The sequence below is a fragment of the Zalophus californianus genome, chromosome 11 (assembly GCF_009762305.2).
Source record: "Zalophus californianus isolate mZalCal1 chromosome 11, mZalCal1.pri.v2, whole genome shotgun sequence".
Lineage (NCBI taxonomy): Eukaryota > Metazoa > Chordata > Mammalia > Carnivora > Otariidae > Zalophus > Zalophus californianus.
Window position 1 is genome coordinate 112698595 of NC_045605.1, and position 12912 is coordinate 112711506.

Below are 12912 nucleotides of genomic sequence, written 5' to 3' on the forward strand. Positions count from 1 at the left end.
CGGGGACCTCATCAGCGTGCTCTGCACCCCTGCCAGCCATGCCCAGGATCAGCGGTGACCTGGGGCCGTCGGTCGTGGGTCGCGCCGAGGACGCCCACTCTGACCTCCTCCCGCTCCGCCCAGACTGTTGCCTGGGGTTGGGGCTCAGGAGGAAGGGGCAGGACCAGCAGGGCGTCTGTCAGGCTCACCTGTCGAGGAGAGCGGGGCCACGGTGGTGGTGAAGGTGAAGGGCGGGTTTATGGACGGGGTTCCAGGACATTCCACAGCCCTGCGCAGGATCGTCCCATTGTGTCCGCAGGTGGCTACCAAGCAGGCACCGAGCCCGTCGGTTGTGTTGTAGATGACGTCCTCGTAATGGTAGGTCCTGCCCTTGTAGACGCAGGTGCAGGCTGGGAGACAGGGCCGGCACAGGGCTCACTTGCAGCCCCCAGCCCCCAGCCCCCAGCCCTGTGTGGCGCCCCTCAGCCTTACCTGCAAGGCTGTGCGTGCACTGGAGGCCGCCAGCACTGCATTCACTGCGGAGGAGGAGAGGAGAGTGCTGAGGGCCTGCCGGCCGCACGAGCACCCCTCCGAGGTGCCCCAGCCCACTCACCGCCCGCCCACTCACCAGCTCTGGCAGTTCTCTGCCGTGGGGACCCTCATACCCACATCGTGGTAGTTCCCGTCCTCATCATAGCACCCGCACTGGGCCACGCACTTCATCTGGGCCTCACTGAAGAACGGCTCGCTGGGCGGGCACTTCGGGTAGCAGCCTGGGCGGGCACAGCGCGGAGAAGACTCACCCTCGTGGCCAGGTGCTGGGTGCTGCCCGGGGTGGTCACCCCACCACCTGTGCCCTTCCCTGCCCCTCACCTTCCAGGCCCGGCAGGTCATGCAGACAGCGGCCGCTCGGGTTCCGGCAGGTCCTCATGCAGGGCGCCCCGCACGGCTGGTAGTGCCACTCACACCGGCCCTCGGGGTTGTAGTAGTCACAGAACACGGCTAAGCGCAGAGGGGAGAGGCTGAGGGTGCACCCCTTGCTTCCTGCCCCGCCCTCAGAAGGCCGGTCCCTCACAGGCCCTCCTGTCCGGCGGCGGCCTGCCTGGCCGGTCCGTAAGCACACAGACGTGGGCACGCCCATGGGCACCTGGGCGCCAGGGGTCTCTTGCTCACCATGTGTGGGTCAGGCCCCACCCCTGCATCTGCCCTTCCCCACCGCGGCAGAGCCCCACTCACGGCAGATGTCCGGGGTCCGCCAGGACACGCACACGCCCATGTCGTGGCAGGCCTGGGCGTAGGCGGCCACCGCCGTGCAGAAACACTCACAATCACCCCCCGAGTCACAGGCGCACGCGTCACCTACACAGGCCTCGTAGTACTTGGCGGGGTCGACCTTGGGGGGAGGGGGAAGAGCCTTCGGATTCGGGGTCTGGGGCTCCTGGGGGTCAGGCCTGCAGTATGGCCCAACCTGGGCCGGTTCCCCCTCAGAGCCGGGGAAAGCAGACGCGTGGGCCCCCGGGGCTGACCACAGGCTGGTCTAAAGGGTGGACAGTGACGCGGGCCCCCCGACTTCTGCCCGCCCCTTCCTTCCCAGGCGCCCGGGGGAACGGCCGCATACGTGGGCGTGGCAGGTGGCGAAGGTGGCGCTGTTGATGATACTGCACTGCTTCTGGGCCCAGGACTTGCGGTACGGGTTGGCGGTGCAGGGGTCCCTGGGGGCCAGGGCGTCAGGGCAGGATGGGGAGAACTTCCAGCTGTTGCCGAACTCCAGGGCGCTGCTCACCACGGACTGGCTCCGCGTGGTGAAGTCATTGACGGCATTGTCGTCAAAGTTCCCACACAGCCCGCAGACCCGGCCCTGCAGTCCAGGGACGGCGGCACGGGGGGCTCAGGGTGTGTGCAGGAGTGGCCAGAGCCCAGCCCAGCCCGGCAGGGGGCACTCCAGGGCAGTACCCTATGAACTTGCAGGACAGGGCACACAGTGGGTCCTATGGTCAGCAGGCAGGCAGGTGGGCAGGTGAGCAGCGGGCAGGCAGGCAGGTGGACATGTCAGGGGACAGGCAGGTAGGTGGACGGGTGAACAGGGGGCAGGCAGGCAGGTGGACGGGTGAACAGGGGGCAGGTAGGCAGCTGGACAGGTGAACAGGGGGCAGGCAGGCAGGTGGACGGGTGAACAGGGGGCAGGCAGGCAGGTGGACGGGGTGAGACAGGGGGCAGGCAGGCAGGTGGACGGTTGAACAGGGGGCAGGCAGGCAGGGTGGACGGGTGAACAGGGGGCAGGCAGGCAGGTGGACGGGTGAACAGGGGGCAGGCAGGCAGGTGGGAACGGGTGACAGGGGGCAGGCAGGCAAGTTGACGTGAACAGGGGCAGGCAGGCAGGTGGACGGGTGAGCAGGGGGCAGGCAGGCAGGTGGACGGGTGAGCAGGGGACAGGGCAGGCAGGTGGACGGGGTGAGCAGGGGACAGGCAGGCAGGTGGACAGGAGAGCAGCGGGCAGGCAGGCAGGTGGGCAGATGGGGGGGGTGGACAGGCGGGCAAGCAGGCCCAGTGGGCATGGGGACACCAGGGAGCAAGAACAGTGTTCTAAGCAGGACTCTGCCTATTGGTCAGTTTGGTCTCAACACAGCCCTTTCAGAAGTCGGCGTTGTGAGTGGACTCGCCCCGGCCCTCAGTGGAGTGTCAGCTGCCCGACGGGCCCCTGGGAGCCGGAGCTAGGAGTAGGGGCTCTGACCCTGCCTGAAGGGGTCCGCGGCCCGCCCGTTCTCACCTTGTAGTCCTGCTGCAGTCGGATGAACAGGCTTGTCTTCCGGTCCCAGGACAGCACCAGGCCACTGTGAGTCTCCACGGTCAGGTAGATGCCCATGTATCGGACCTTATAGGGCAGGTCCCCGCCTGGGCCCCGCTGCACCACCTTGTAGGTGCCCTCATGCAAGACCAGCTCATAGTTCTGCAGAGGGCACACGGAGGTAGTGGCTGCAGGGACTAGAGGGGCTGGCTTGGGGGCCGGAGCCCACTGACCTATGGTAGTCAGGGGCCCAAGGCACAGGACTGGGGTCAAGGATGAGCTGGCTCCTGATACTGTCAGCGAACAGGAGGCCAGAGGCCAAGCAGGGTGTGCTGGGAGCCCGGGGAGGTCACGTGGAAGGTTGGGGCCACAGGCCAGTGGGGCTGATGCCCCCAGCCAACAGTGTGGCTCCCTGCCTGGTGAATTCTGACGTCCCTCTGCTGGAATTGGGTACCCCACTGTGGTGGGCTGAATGCAGGCCCCCCAAAAGGTGTGTCCACATCCCAGCCCCTAGAACCTGTGAATGCGACCTTGTTTGGAAAAAGGGTCTCTGCAGGGGTCAGTGAGGGATGAGCTCCTCCCGAATTAGGGTGGGCCTCAGTCCAAACACAGGTGTCCCTGTGACAGGAGAGAGGGGACGGGCCTGCGGGGGAGGGGCCGATGGAGCGCCGGGGCTGGGGGAGGCAGGAGGGAGCCCCCCTGGAAGCTGGCGGGGGGCGGCTCGGCCCTGGGACACCTGCTGCTCAGAACTGAGAGAGAATGCATTTCTCTGGCTTCAGGTCCCCCTGTGGCCATTTGTCCAGGCGGCCCCAGGACATCCAGCCGGAGGGCAGAGGGAGGGACAGGGCTCCTGGTGACCCCTCACCTCCAGGAACAGCTTGATGGCCTTGGAGCAAGTGACGCCCGTGGTCCCGCAGGGGACGTTCTCGGTGACCACGCGGAAGGTGCCATTGGCGGTGCCGTTGCCCTCACAGTAGTCCTGGGTCAGGGAGGGTCAGGCTGAGCTCAGGGCTGCGGGAGCGGCGGGCCGAGGAGGGAAGCGCGGAGGGGGCCCCTGCGTACCTGGGCCAGCGTGTACTCACAGCTCCCCTCGAAGCTGTACCGCTCCCCATCGAAGGTGATGAAGTGGCCGTCCCCGTAGGCCACGCAGGTGCCCAGGCAGGGCTTGCGGCCACACTCCCACCTGCGGTTCCTGCACGTGCTGTGAGGACAGGGGACAGCCTGCTTGCCCGCTGCCCAGGACCAGCCCCGCCGCGCCTCACAGCCGCACCCTCCGGAGGGCTGAGTGAAGGGGTGAGCGCGGGCACTGGCCCGCCGCCTGCCCAGCTCTGGCTTCCCGGCTCTTGGTGCCTGCGGTGAGGCGGGGCTGGGGGCCCTGGCGGCAGCTCTGAAGGCCTGGCCCTGGGGGACCTTCCGAGGACAGAGGGGACCGTCCAGGGCTTCTCCAGGGCTGGGGGCGATGCCAGGCCCCAGCTGCCCCCTGCCTCCCTGCCTCCCTCCAGGAAGCCCCAACTCACCAGGTGTTACAGTCAACCCTGATGGTGTCCCCGGGCTTGTAGGTGGCCTCATTGTGCAGACAGGGGCAGTCCTCCGCGGCCACGCAGCCCCCGCTCCCGTCCGACACCAGCCCCGGGGGGCAGACGCAGCCAGACACGCAGTGGGTGCTGAACTGTGGGCGGGCACGGCGTCAGTGCTCGTCACCCCCGTGCCCAGGGACACTGGGGGGCAGCACGCCCTCCCCGGCCACTCACACAGTCCACGTCCAGCGTGTGGCAGCTCCTGAGACACTCGGCCCCAGGCATGCCCGCCGAGGCGTTGTTGCAGTCCAGGTACACCATGGGGGCCACACACCCTGCAGAGGGAGGCAGCTGGGCTGGGAGGGGCCCCAGCCCAGGCCCACGGAAGCCCCTGCCCCCCGGGGGCGGGTGGGAGGCCCTACCTGAGCTCTTCTGCTCTGCCGCTCCCAGGCAACTCAGCTTCCCACCCGCACACGAGCTGTGAGAGACAGACCACCCTGCCTGGTCCCACGGCCCACCCACCACCCCGCAGACCCCACCCAGAGCTCTGCCCAGAGCCCAACACACACACCCTCCTGGGCGCCGGACCCTCGGAACCCTCTCCCCGGCCAGGGGAGGGGTCCCTCCTTACTGCACGGCTGGGGGGGTGGGAGCCCCCTCCCCAGGGAGCCCCTCTGTGTTCCACAATCCTCCGGGGAGGCCCAGGCATCTTTCGGTGTGACACGGGGGGTGAGACTGTTGCAGGCCCAGGACGGGGGGCGGGGGGTCACGGGCCCAGCTGGCTGCTTACCAGACCACGCCGTTGTCATGCACCACGTCCCCCGGAGCCACCACAGAGCCACGGAAGTAGCAGGGGCAGGCGTCGGCGGACACACAGGAGTCCGAGTCGTCCAGGAAGGTACCCGAGGGGCAGATGCATCCGTCCACCGGCACGAAGGAGATGCCGCAGGTGACGTCCACCTGGCTCAGAGCGCGGCAGGAGGGCTGGCAGCCGTGTGCCACATAGCTGTAGTGCTGGGACTTGGGGCAGCTACTCACATACTTGGCTGGGGGCAGGGGCAGCGCTCCAGTCAGTGGCTGGAGGGCCCCTCCAGGCTGAGGCTCACACAGCCCGAGACTCAGTTTCCCCTCTGACACCAGGTCCTTGGCTGGCCCAGACGAGGAAGCGTGAAGCTCTGGCTGAGAACGTGGGAGTGGGGGTCCCCAGCCCCCCTGCCCCTCCCCCAGTGCCGCCAGGCTGGCCAGGGACACTCACTGCACACGCCGTCCCTCCAGCCGCTGAGCAGCACCCCCTTGGCGGCGCAGGTGTGCACATAGGAGGATAGGGCCGCGCACAGACAGTCCTCGCTCTTCTCACAGTTACACGTGTCGAACATGCAGTTCTGGGGACGGGGCCGCGGGGAGCCGTCAGGGACCCCAGCCCGCTGAGGCCCCTCCTCTCCCCGTGCGTCCTTCCTGGGACACCCGCCCGGGCTGGCCGTGCCACCGCAAGCCGGGCCCTCGGCACCCACAGATTGGTGGAGGCCCCCAGGAGGGGCAGCTTGTGCCCTAAGTGACCGCACAGGCCAGGTCGGGGAGGAGGCAGCAAGGAAGCATGAGGCCGGGCTAAGGTCAGGGTCAGCAGGGGCCTCTGCGGGACCAGGGCCAGGTCCGACTGCATTCCACAGACATCACCGCTTGTGCTGCCTGTGGGGAGCACATGGGGTGAAGAGGGTGGAGCTGTGCCACCCCCAACATGGGCAGAGGTGGGCCGGGGCTTGCACCTGTAGACACACACTCCTGGGGGTGCATTCGTGTGCACTGTAGGCCTTTGAGCTTCTGGAAAAGTGGCCTACGAGCCAACTGTTGTGGGTTGGGTTGGTCCCCCCAAAAGATATGCAGAAGCCATAACCTCCAGGGCCTAAGAAAATGACCTTATTGGAAATAGGGTCTTTGCAGATGTGATTAAGATAAGGTCATCGGGATGGGCCCTGAATTTGGACACACACAGGGGAGGGGCACAGAGGCAGAGGCTGGGGTGATGTGGCCACAAGCCCAGGAGTACCTGGGGCCTCGAGAGGCTAGGAGACGCAGGAGGGCCTGTAGCCATAGGAGGGAGCGTGGCCCTGCCCACCCCTTGCTTGTGGACTTCTGTCCTCCAGGACTGGGACCAGAAGCAATTTCTCTAGTTTTTAGCGACCTGGTTTGTGTTCCTCGGTGACACCAACAGCCACACCCACGGTGGCCCAAGGGAGGACTGCCTGACCCGCGCACGTGCTGTGCGTTGAGCCAGGGAAGCAGCGGGGAGCTGGGGGTCTCACCGAGTAGAAGGGCTCGGGGTTGAGGACAGAGTGGCAGCGGGAGAAGGCTCCGGCCGGGTCAGTCAGCAGGGAGCACCAGTGCTGGGCGTAGTTCTCTGGGACAGGGAAGGCAAGCCGGCTGGCTGGCCGCCACCTGCACCGCTCCTCTCCCACGCCCGCCCGCCCCGGCAGCCTCGGCTCCTGCACCCAGGCCCCCGGGCCCCTACCGCCCCGGGAGAGCTGAGCTGGAATGTGGGGCTGACCCATCACGCTAGTGGGACAGCAGGGTGCTCGTCCCAGAGACGGGCCCCAGGCCCTGCTGCCGGCATGCATGCATGCATCCCGGATATCGGGGTCCCCCAGCCCCACCCACCCCAGGGCCTGGTGAGATGGGAAGCTTCAGCTCCTAGGCCCGGCCCAGGTAAACGGAGGGCTCCCAGGAGTGGGAGTACCGTTCTCCACACTGAGGGAGCAGGGGTCCTCGAAGCTGTTCTTGACGTTGGGGCACGCGGCCTGGGTCTTCCAGGTGTTGGCGAAGGCGGCGGCCGTGCCCTCCACCACGCCGCTGAGTGTCCGGAAGTCATCGGCCTGGTTCTGGTTGAAGTTCCCGCACAGGCCTGGGGGCCAGGGCCCAGGGATGGAGCATTAGTGGGGCGTCCAGCCTGGCCCTGCAGTCCCTCTAGAAACCATCGCAAGGAGACCAGCCAGAGAGATCCATCCCAGGATTTTGGTTCCAGAGCCATCTGCAGATAAGCCCTGGTAGGGGTCAGCCCCTGTGCAAAGCCTGCCCAGTAAGGACAGCATGGCTCACTGTCCACCCGCCATCCCAGGTCACCTCCCGGGGGCCGCAGGTCAGATGCGGGGTGCCCTGGGAGCAGCTCCCTCCCAATTCCCACTTCCTGCCAGACTCTAATGCATCCCGCTTGCTGCTAAGTCCAGGGACCAGCGGCCCCTGAGCCCACGCAGCCGGCCTCACCGCACATTTGTCCGTGGTAGGAGGGCTCCAGCCTGAGGAACAGCTGCATGAGTGGTACCAGCTGCACCTGCAGCTGCAGCCCGAGGCCCGTGTGCACCAGGATGAAGAAGGAGGTGGGCCTGAAGATCGTGATATTGGCTGCAGGGATGGGGACCAAGTCAGAGTCTGGCCCGACAGAACTGCCTTGCTCCTGGGGACAGCCCAGGGGGCTGGCCGGGTCTTCTGGGGATGGGCTGGGAGGAGACAGGTGTCTGGTGGGCCCTGGTAGTGGGCAGTGCTGGGCGTGACAGGTCCTGGTGCCCAGGAGGCTGGGCACCAAGCGTGCTCCACACCGGGTCCCCACAGATCGGACCAAACCCGCTTGCAGACAGCAAACCAACCACGGGATATTCCAGAACTGCCCCAGGCCGTGGGGAACTAGCAAGGGACCTCGCTGGCTGTGTGCAGGCTCTGGGGGGCAGGCTGCCTCGCCGCAGCCTGGCGCAGCCGTCCTGAGCCCATACCTGCTGACATAGGCAGCTGGGTGTAGATGGAGTTCAGGAACACTCCGCCGTTGGCCTGGATCTGGATGATCTGGGGAGGGGAAGCAGCCAGGTCGGTGGGGGGAGGAGCCCGCCTGCCGGGGGGGGGGGGGCAGGGAGCGGTCCCCAGGGGCCAGCCCGGCAGAGCCGGGTGCGGAGCTCTGGCCTCGAGCCTCCAGCTCTGTGGGACCCTTAGGACCAGGGGCCGGGCTGGGGGCTGTGGCATTCAAGGAGGGCCGGGGTCCGCGTCCTCGGGGCCTGTGTGTCTTGCCAGCTTCCCTGTGTCCACCCCTCCCCTGCTGGAGCCTCACCGTGTCCCCGCCGTTCATGCTGAGCGCCACTGATTTGAGGCAGTTCTCGTTGTCCGTCAGGCCACACCTGCGCAGCTCGGCCAGCACGCTGAATCTGTTCCCTGCACACGTCTGACGGGGCGAAGCCACCAGCGCATTGGGGGACAGCCGCTCCCCAGCACAGGCAGGGTGGCCTGTTCCCAGCATTGCCCATATGTCGGTGCAGATGGATGGTGGCTCACCGTGGCCTGGGGCACCGGCGGCCACCTCCAGGCAGCTTGTCTCAGGACCTGGGAGCCCCTGGCCCCGTGAGTGTGAGCCCAGGGGCTTCCCTTTGGGGATCGGACCCCAGGAGAAGATCCAGGGGGCCTCACCCCCTCTGATGGCCATCATGGGACCCTGCTCAGGGGCAGAGGGGGCCCGAGAGTGCCCGGACAGGCCCGCAAAGCCCACCGGGGCCGTACCTTGGACAGGACATAGCTGCAGTCTCCGTGCACGTCGTAGAGCTTCTCGTCATAGGTGGAGATGTGGGACCCGCCCTGGACAGAGCAGGTGCCAGGGCACGGAAGGTTCCGGCACTGCCACAGCCCCGCGGAGCAGGTGCTGGGAAGGGAGGCCGTGAGCAGAGGGGGCGTGATGTGCAGGAGGCAGACCCCATCCCATGCACCCCACCCCCCAGGGCGGGGCAGCCAGGAGGCCTACCAGGCGCTGCAGATGGTGGTGAAGGAGGCCCCCGGGGCATAGGTATGGCCGCCATGGGTGCAGGGGCACTGTTCCAGGGGCAGGCAGCCCCTGTGGGTGACGTCATCCAGCACCGTGCCTGGGGACAGCAGGGGGGTCATAAGTGGGCCGGGGCGGGTGTTGGAACCTCAGTGACCGGGGGCAGCCAGAGGGAGTGGGGGCCAATCCCCGAGGGCCAGGAGGACCTGCCTGGGGGGCAGAAGCAGCCGTCCATGCAGTGGTCCTCGCAGAGCTGGGAGCGCTGGGGGTTGGAGCAGGTGTCTGCGCAGGGCGAGCCGCACTCGCGGTGCTGCATGTTGAGGGGGCAGGTCTGGGCTGCAGGGGGGAGGCAGCACTTGGGCCCCAGGAAGCCGCCCAGGCGTGGGGTGCACAGGCAGGCCACCTCTGCTCCCAGCCTTCCACGTGCCATCAGGGGTCCCCCAAAGCTACAGCCGGGCTCAGGGAGCCCCTCGCCTTGGGAAGCTGGGCCCCGCCTGTCCTGGCCCCCAGCTGTCTTCTGGGTGAGGCGGCAGGTGAGGGAGCCTGGGGCGCAACGCCTCCCGGACAGCCCCCCTGGGCCCGCCTGGCTTCTGGGGTGAGCTCAGCTCGCGGCACCCAGGCCGGGTCCTCCCTCTGAGCGCCCCAGGGCCCCTTTCTGTTCTCCTGGCCACCCTCCCTACTGACCATCCAGGGCCCCCAGCCAGATGCCAGGTGTCCTGCCCAGGGGTCTTGTCCCCCCCCCCCCCGTCCCCAGGGACCGACCCGGAGGGGGTGTAGGGCCTGGGGCTGGCCCTGGCCAGGGGCCACTCACGGCAGAGGCCCGGGGCCCTCCAGTTCTGGGGCTGTCCCCCCGCGTAGGCGCACTGGCGGGAGTACTCTGCAAAGGTGGCGCAAGGGCAGGTGGGGCAGCGACACAGGTCCTGGGTGCAGGCGGCCACGTACGCGGCAGGGTCCACCAGCTTGTTGCACCCCGCAAAGGCCCGGCCGAACAGGGTGCGGCGGCAGATGCCCTCCTGGGGAGCACAGAAGACTGGCACCGTCCACCCTCGGTGCCTGTGGGGGGACCCTGGGCCCTGCAGACTTTTCCAGGCCAGGGACCCCCTTCCCCCCCTTGAGGTTCTTTTCATCCCTCCATCCGTCTGTCCTCTGTCCGCCCAGCCAGACGGGCAGCCGTCCACCCTCCCTTCCTTCCCCTCAACCACCGTGGACTTGCCACCACTGGGTGCAGAGTTCTGCTTGGCTCTGGGGACTGAGCCACGACTGTGGACTCCACCGACCCCCCAGGGCTCCACGACGCACCTGCGCATGGTGTGAGCCCCCAGGAAAGGTGCCCCCCACCCCCAGAGGCCAGTCAGAGAAGAGGGAGGCCCTCAGGCAGCCCCAGCAGAGCCGAAGCCAGCCCACCGATGAACCCTTCCTCCTTCCCCGGCACCCCGCCCCCTGCCCCCAACCAGCTGGGGGTGGACTGCAGCTCCACATCCGGATTTAAGGCTCATGGATAGATTCTAGAGGTGAGGTCCTCCCAGCTCCCTTGTGGGGCTCCTTCACCTGGGCTCCCAAGTGCCCCACCACGGGCAGGACTGTGTATGTGCAGACACATATTTGCACACACACGTGCATTGCCCACACTCTCAGAACAGGTGTGCGGTCGGGGGAGGTGAGTAGGTGAGAGAGGATGTGTCTCCAGAGTGGTGGCCATGTCCTCCGCCACCGAGGGCTAGGGGACCCTCTCTGCCTGGACACCCCAGGTCCCGGCCCAGGAAGCCTGAGCCCGCCATCCTGGCTGGCCCCTGCCCAGGGAGGGGGAGCTCACCCCGTCTGTGCAGTTGCTGCCCGGGGAAGGCAGGGGGTCCCGGCACTGCTCTGTGGGCCCGTCCAGCTTCTGTAGATTCCCGAACTGCAGAGGGGTCAGCCTGGCGTCTGTGGACAGGAGATGCTGGTGTAGAGCGTGCTGAGGGCCCCTGGGGGCAGTGCGGGCCATGGCTGCCAGGGGGGCCCCTGCCCATGCCCGGGGCACCCGAAACTTCTCCTGGGGCGTCACTAGCTTGAGTGTTGTCCAGTGCCCAGGCTGCCCCCTCCCCGCCTCCTCGGGAGCATCCGGCGCCCCCCCGGGGCAGAACCCACAGGCTTGGCTTCCGGCCGTTCCGGCCGTACCCCAGGTGGCACTCACTATGGGAGTAGAACTCTTGGACCGCCGGGAGCCCGTTGAAGTCCCCGCACAGACCACACGTCTGGTTGGTGTACTTGGGGTCCAGCTCCAGCTGGGAGTAGAGGGGGGCAGCTCCAGCCTCAGCCGGCCAAGCCCTCAGCCCTGCCACCCCTGCCGCCCTCGCCCCCGGGGCTGGGAGGCTGTCCTGGATGGGCAGGGAGGGGCGTGGGGGGGTGCCCTCACCAGGGCACTGCCCTCTCTGTTCCACATGAAAGTCAGCATCAGCCGGACAGTGACCTTGATGTAGACGCTGCTCTGCTCCACCAGCAGGCCCGCGCGGCTGTAGGGCAGTTCCCCCCTGGGGTAGAAAGTTCCGGTCGCCCTGCGGCCAGGGTGTCCAGCAGGGCCCGAGCCCCGAGCCCCGAGCCACGAGCCCCAGAGTCCCGGCCCCTCCCCAGCCCGCGCCAGGCGCACCGCTGCCCATTGATGAGGATGGAGCCGTTGGAGGCCTCCAGCACCAGCCCCTGCGTCTTGAGGCTGATGTGGGTGATGGTGGGCCTGGAGCCGGCCAGGCCGCGGCGCAGCTGGATGTTGAAGTCCTCGTAGGCGGTGCCGCAGTGCGCCGAGAAGACGTAGTTGCACAAGCCCGGAAAGCGGAAGACATCGCCGTCGAAGGTCTTGTAGTGGAAGTCGCCCCAGGTGCTACACACGCGCCCGTTGTGCGTGGGGTTCCAGGCTATGGGGAGAGCGTGCTGGGGCCCCGGCAGATGCCACCAGCCTCGCCCAGCCACCCGTGGGCAGCCGTCCCTGGATTTGGGGTGGGGAGCCAGGAGGGCAGCCGCTCGCCCGTCTCGCTGCCCTGAGCCACCCTGATGCTCCCTGAGAGCCCCGATCCTACCCCAGCGCCCAGGGTCAGCCCCCAGGAGAGCTGGCCCCAGGGAAGGCTCCCGGCCGGGACCAAGGCCATTCAGTCGCCCACAGAGTACCAGCTTTACCCCCCAGATCTGTGAGCCCCCACCCCCACCCCGTCAGCAGTGGGCAGCATCCACTCACAGCTTATGGTGGGCGAGATGGTGATGGGCGGGACGGCGGTCATGCTCCAAGCTGCAGAGGAGAATGGGTCACACTAGAAATGTGGCCAGGCGGGGGACCCCCCCATCCTCCTCACTGGTTGCCCTGGGGCAACAGAGAGGTGCAGGCCGCCCTGACCCAGCCCAGTGAGCCCCAGGACTAAGGCTGCCCCTCCCCGGCTCTCCCCATCTGCCCAACACACACTGCTGCCCTGAGTGTGCGTGTGTGAGTACATGTGAGCATTTCAGCCTTTCTGCTCTGTGCCTTAGCTCTCTGGGACCCATGCCCCCTGCCGTCCCTTCTTATGGGCAGGTGGGATCCAGGAGGGTCTCTGTGTGACATGCAGCTGTTGTGGAAATCCGAGGTCCAGATCCCCAGCCCTCTGGGAGCCCAGCCCCTCCTGCCTGCAGAGCCTGGGCCACATACCGACGTTCGCCCTCCAACTGTGCGTGGCAGCCTCTGTGCTGGCCTGGCTGGGCTCCACGCTGCCCTGGGTCTCTGCGGGGAAAGGGGACGGGAGTCCGTGAGAAGCCGGACATTCGCCCTCCTTCCTGGGCAGGCTTCAGGCGGGCGGCCCCGTGAACACTCGACTTGGTGGAAAGCAAGGCTCCGCCGGGATGGGAGG

The 12912-nt window shown here is 67.5% G+C and overlaps 1 protein-coding gene across 1 annotated transcript in view; it reads right to left on the reverse strand.

Moving 5' to 3' along the window:
• Positions 1 to 12912, reverse strand: part of MUC5B (mucin 5B, oligomeric mucus/gel-forming) — a 29981-nt gene that overhangs the window by 14986 nt on the left and 2083 nt on the right. Inside the window, exons 2-30 of the mRNA XM_035723152.1 lie at positions 12714 to 12785; positions 12270 to 12320; positions 11691 to 11952; positions 11460 to 11574; positions 11238 to 11328; positions 10881 to 10987; positions 9879 to 10080; positions 9278 to 9403; positions 9050 to 9167; positions 8812 to 8950; positions 8369 to 8479; positions 8040 to 8109; positions 7537 to 7674; positions 7013 to 7177; positions 6582 to 6676; positions 5537 to 5663; positions 5072 to 5327; positions 4704 to 4759; positions 4516 to 4616; positions 4282 to 4433; positions 3827 to 3965; positions 3630 to 3743; positions 2747 to 2926; positions 1598 to 1837; positions 1216 to 1372; positions 853 to 981; positions 608 to 752; positions 472 to 515; positions 189 to 389 (exon numbers count right to left, since the gene is read on the reverse strand). Of these exons, the coding sequence (XP_035579045.1) occupies positions 189 to 389; positions 472 to 515; positions 608 to 752; positions 853 to 981; positions 1216 to 1372; positions 1598 to 1837; positions 2747 to 2926; positions 3630 to 3743; positions 3827 to 3965; positions 4282 to 4433; positions 4516 to 4616; positions 4704 to 4759; positions 5072 to 5327; positions 5537 to 5663; positions 6582 to 6676; positions 7013 to 7177; positions 7537 to 7674; positions 8040 to 8109; positions 8369 to 8479; positions 8812 to 8950; positions 9050 to 9167; positions 9278 to 9403; positions 9879 to 10080; positions 10881 to 10987; positions 11238 to 11328; positions 11460 to 11574; positions 11691 to 11952; positions 12270 to 12320; positions 12714 to 12785 (3903 nt within the window). The remainder of the gene's footprint in view (positions 1 to 188; positions 390 to 471; positions 516 to 607; positions 753 to 852; positions 982 to 1215; positions 1373 to 1597; positions 1838 to 2746; positions 2927 to 3629; positions 3744 to 3826; positions 3966 to 4281; positions 4434 to 4515; positions 4617 to 4703; positions 4760 to 5071; positions 5328 to 5536; positions 5664 to 6581; positions 6677 to 7012; positions 7178 to 7536; positions 7675 to 8039; positions 8110 to 8368; positions 8480 to 8811; positions 8951 to 9049; positions 9168 to 9277; positions 9404 to 9878; positions 10081 to 10880; positions 10988 to 11237; positions 11329 to 11459; positions 11575 to 11690; positions 11953 to 12269; positions 12321 to 12713; positions 12786 to 12912) is intronic.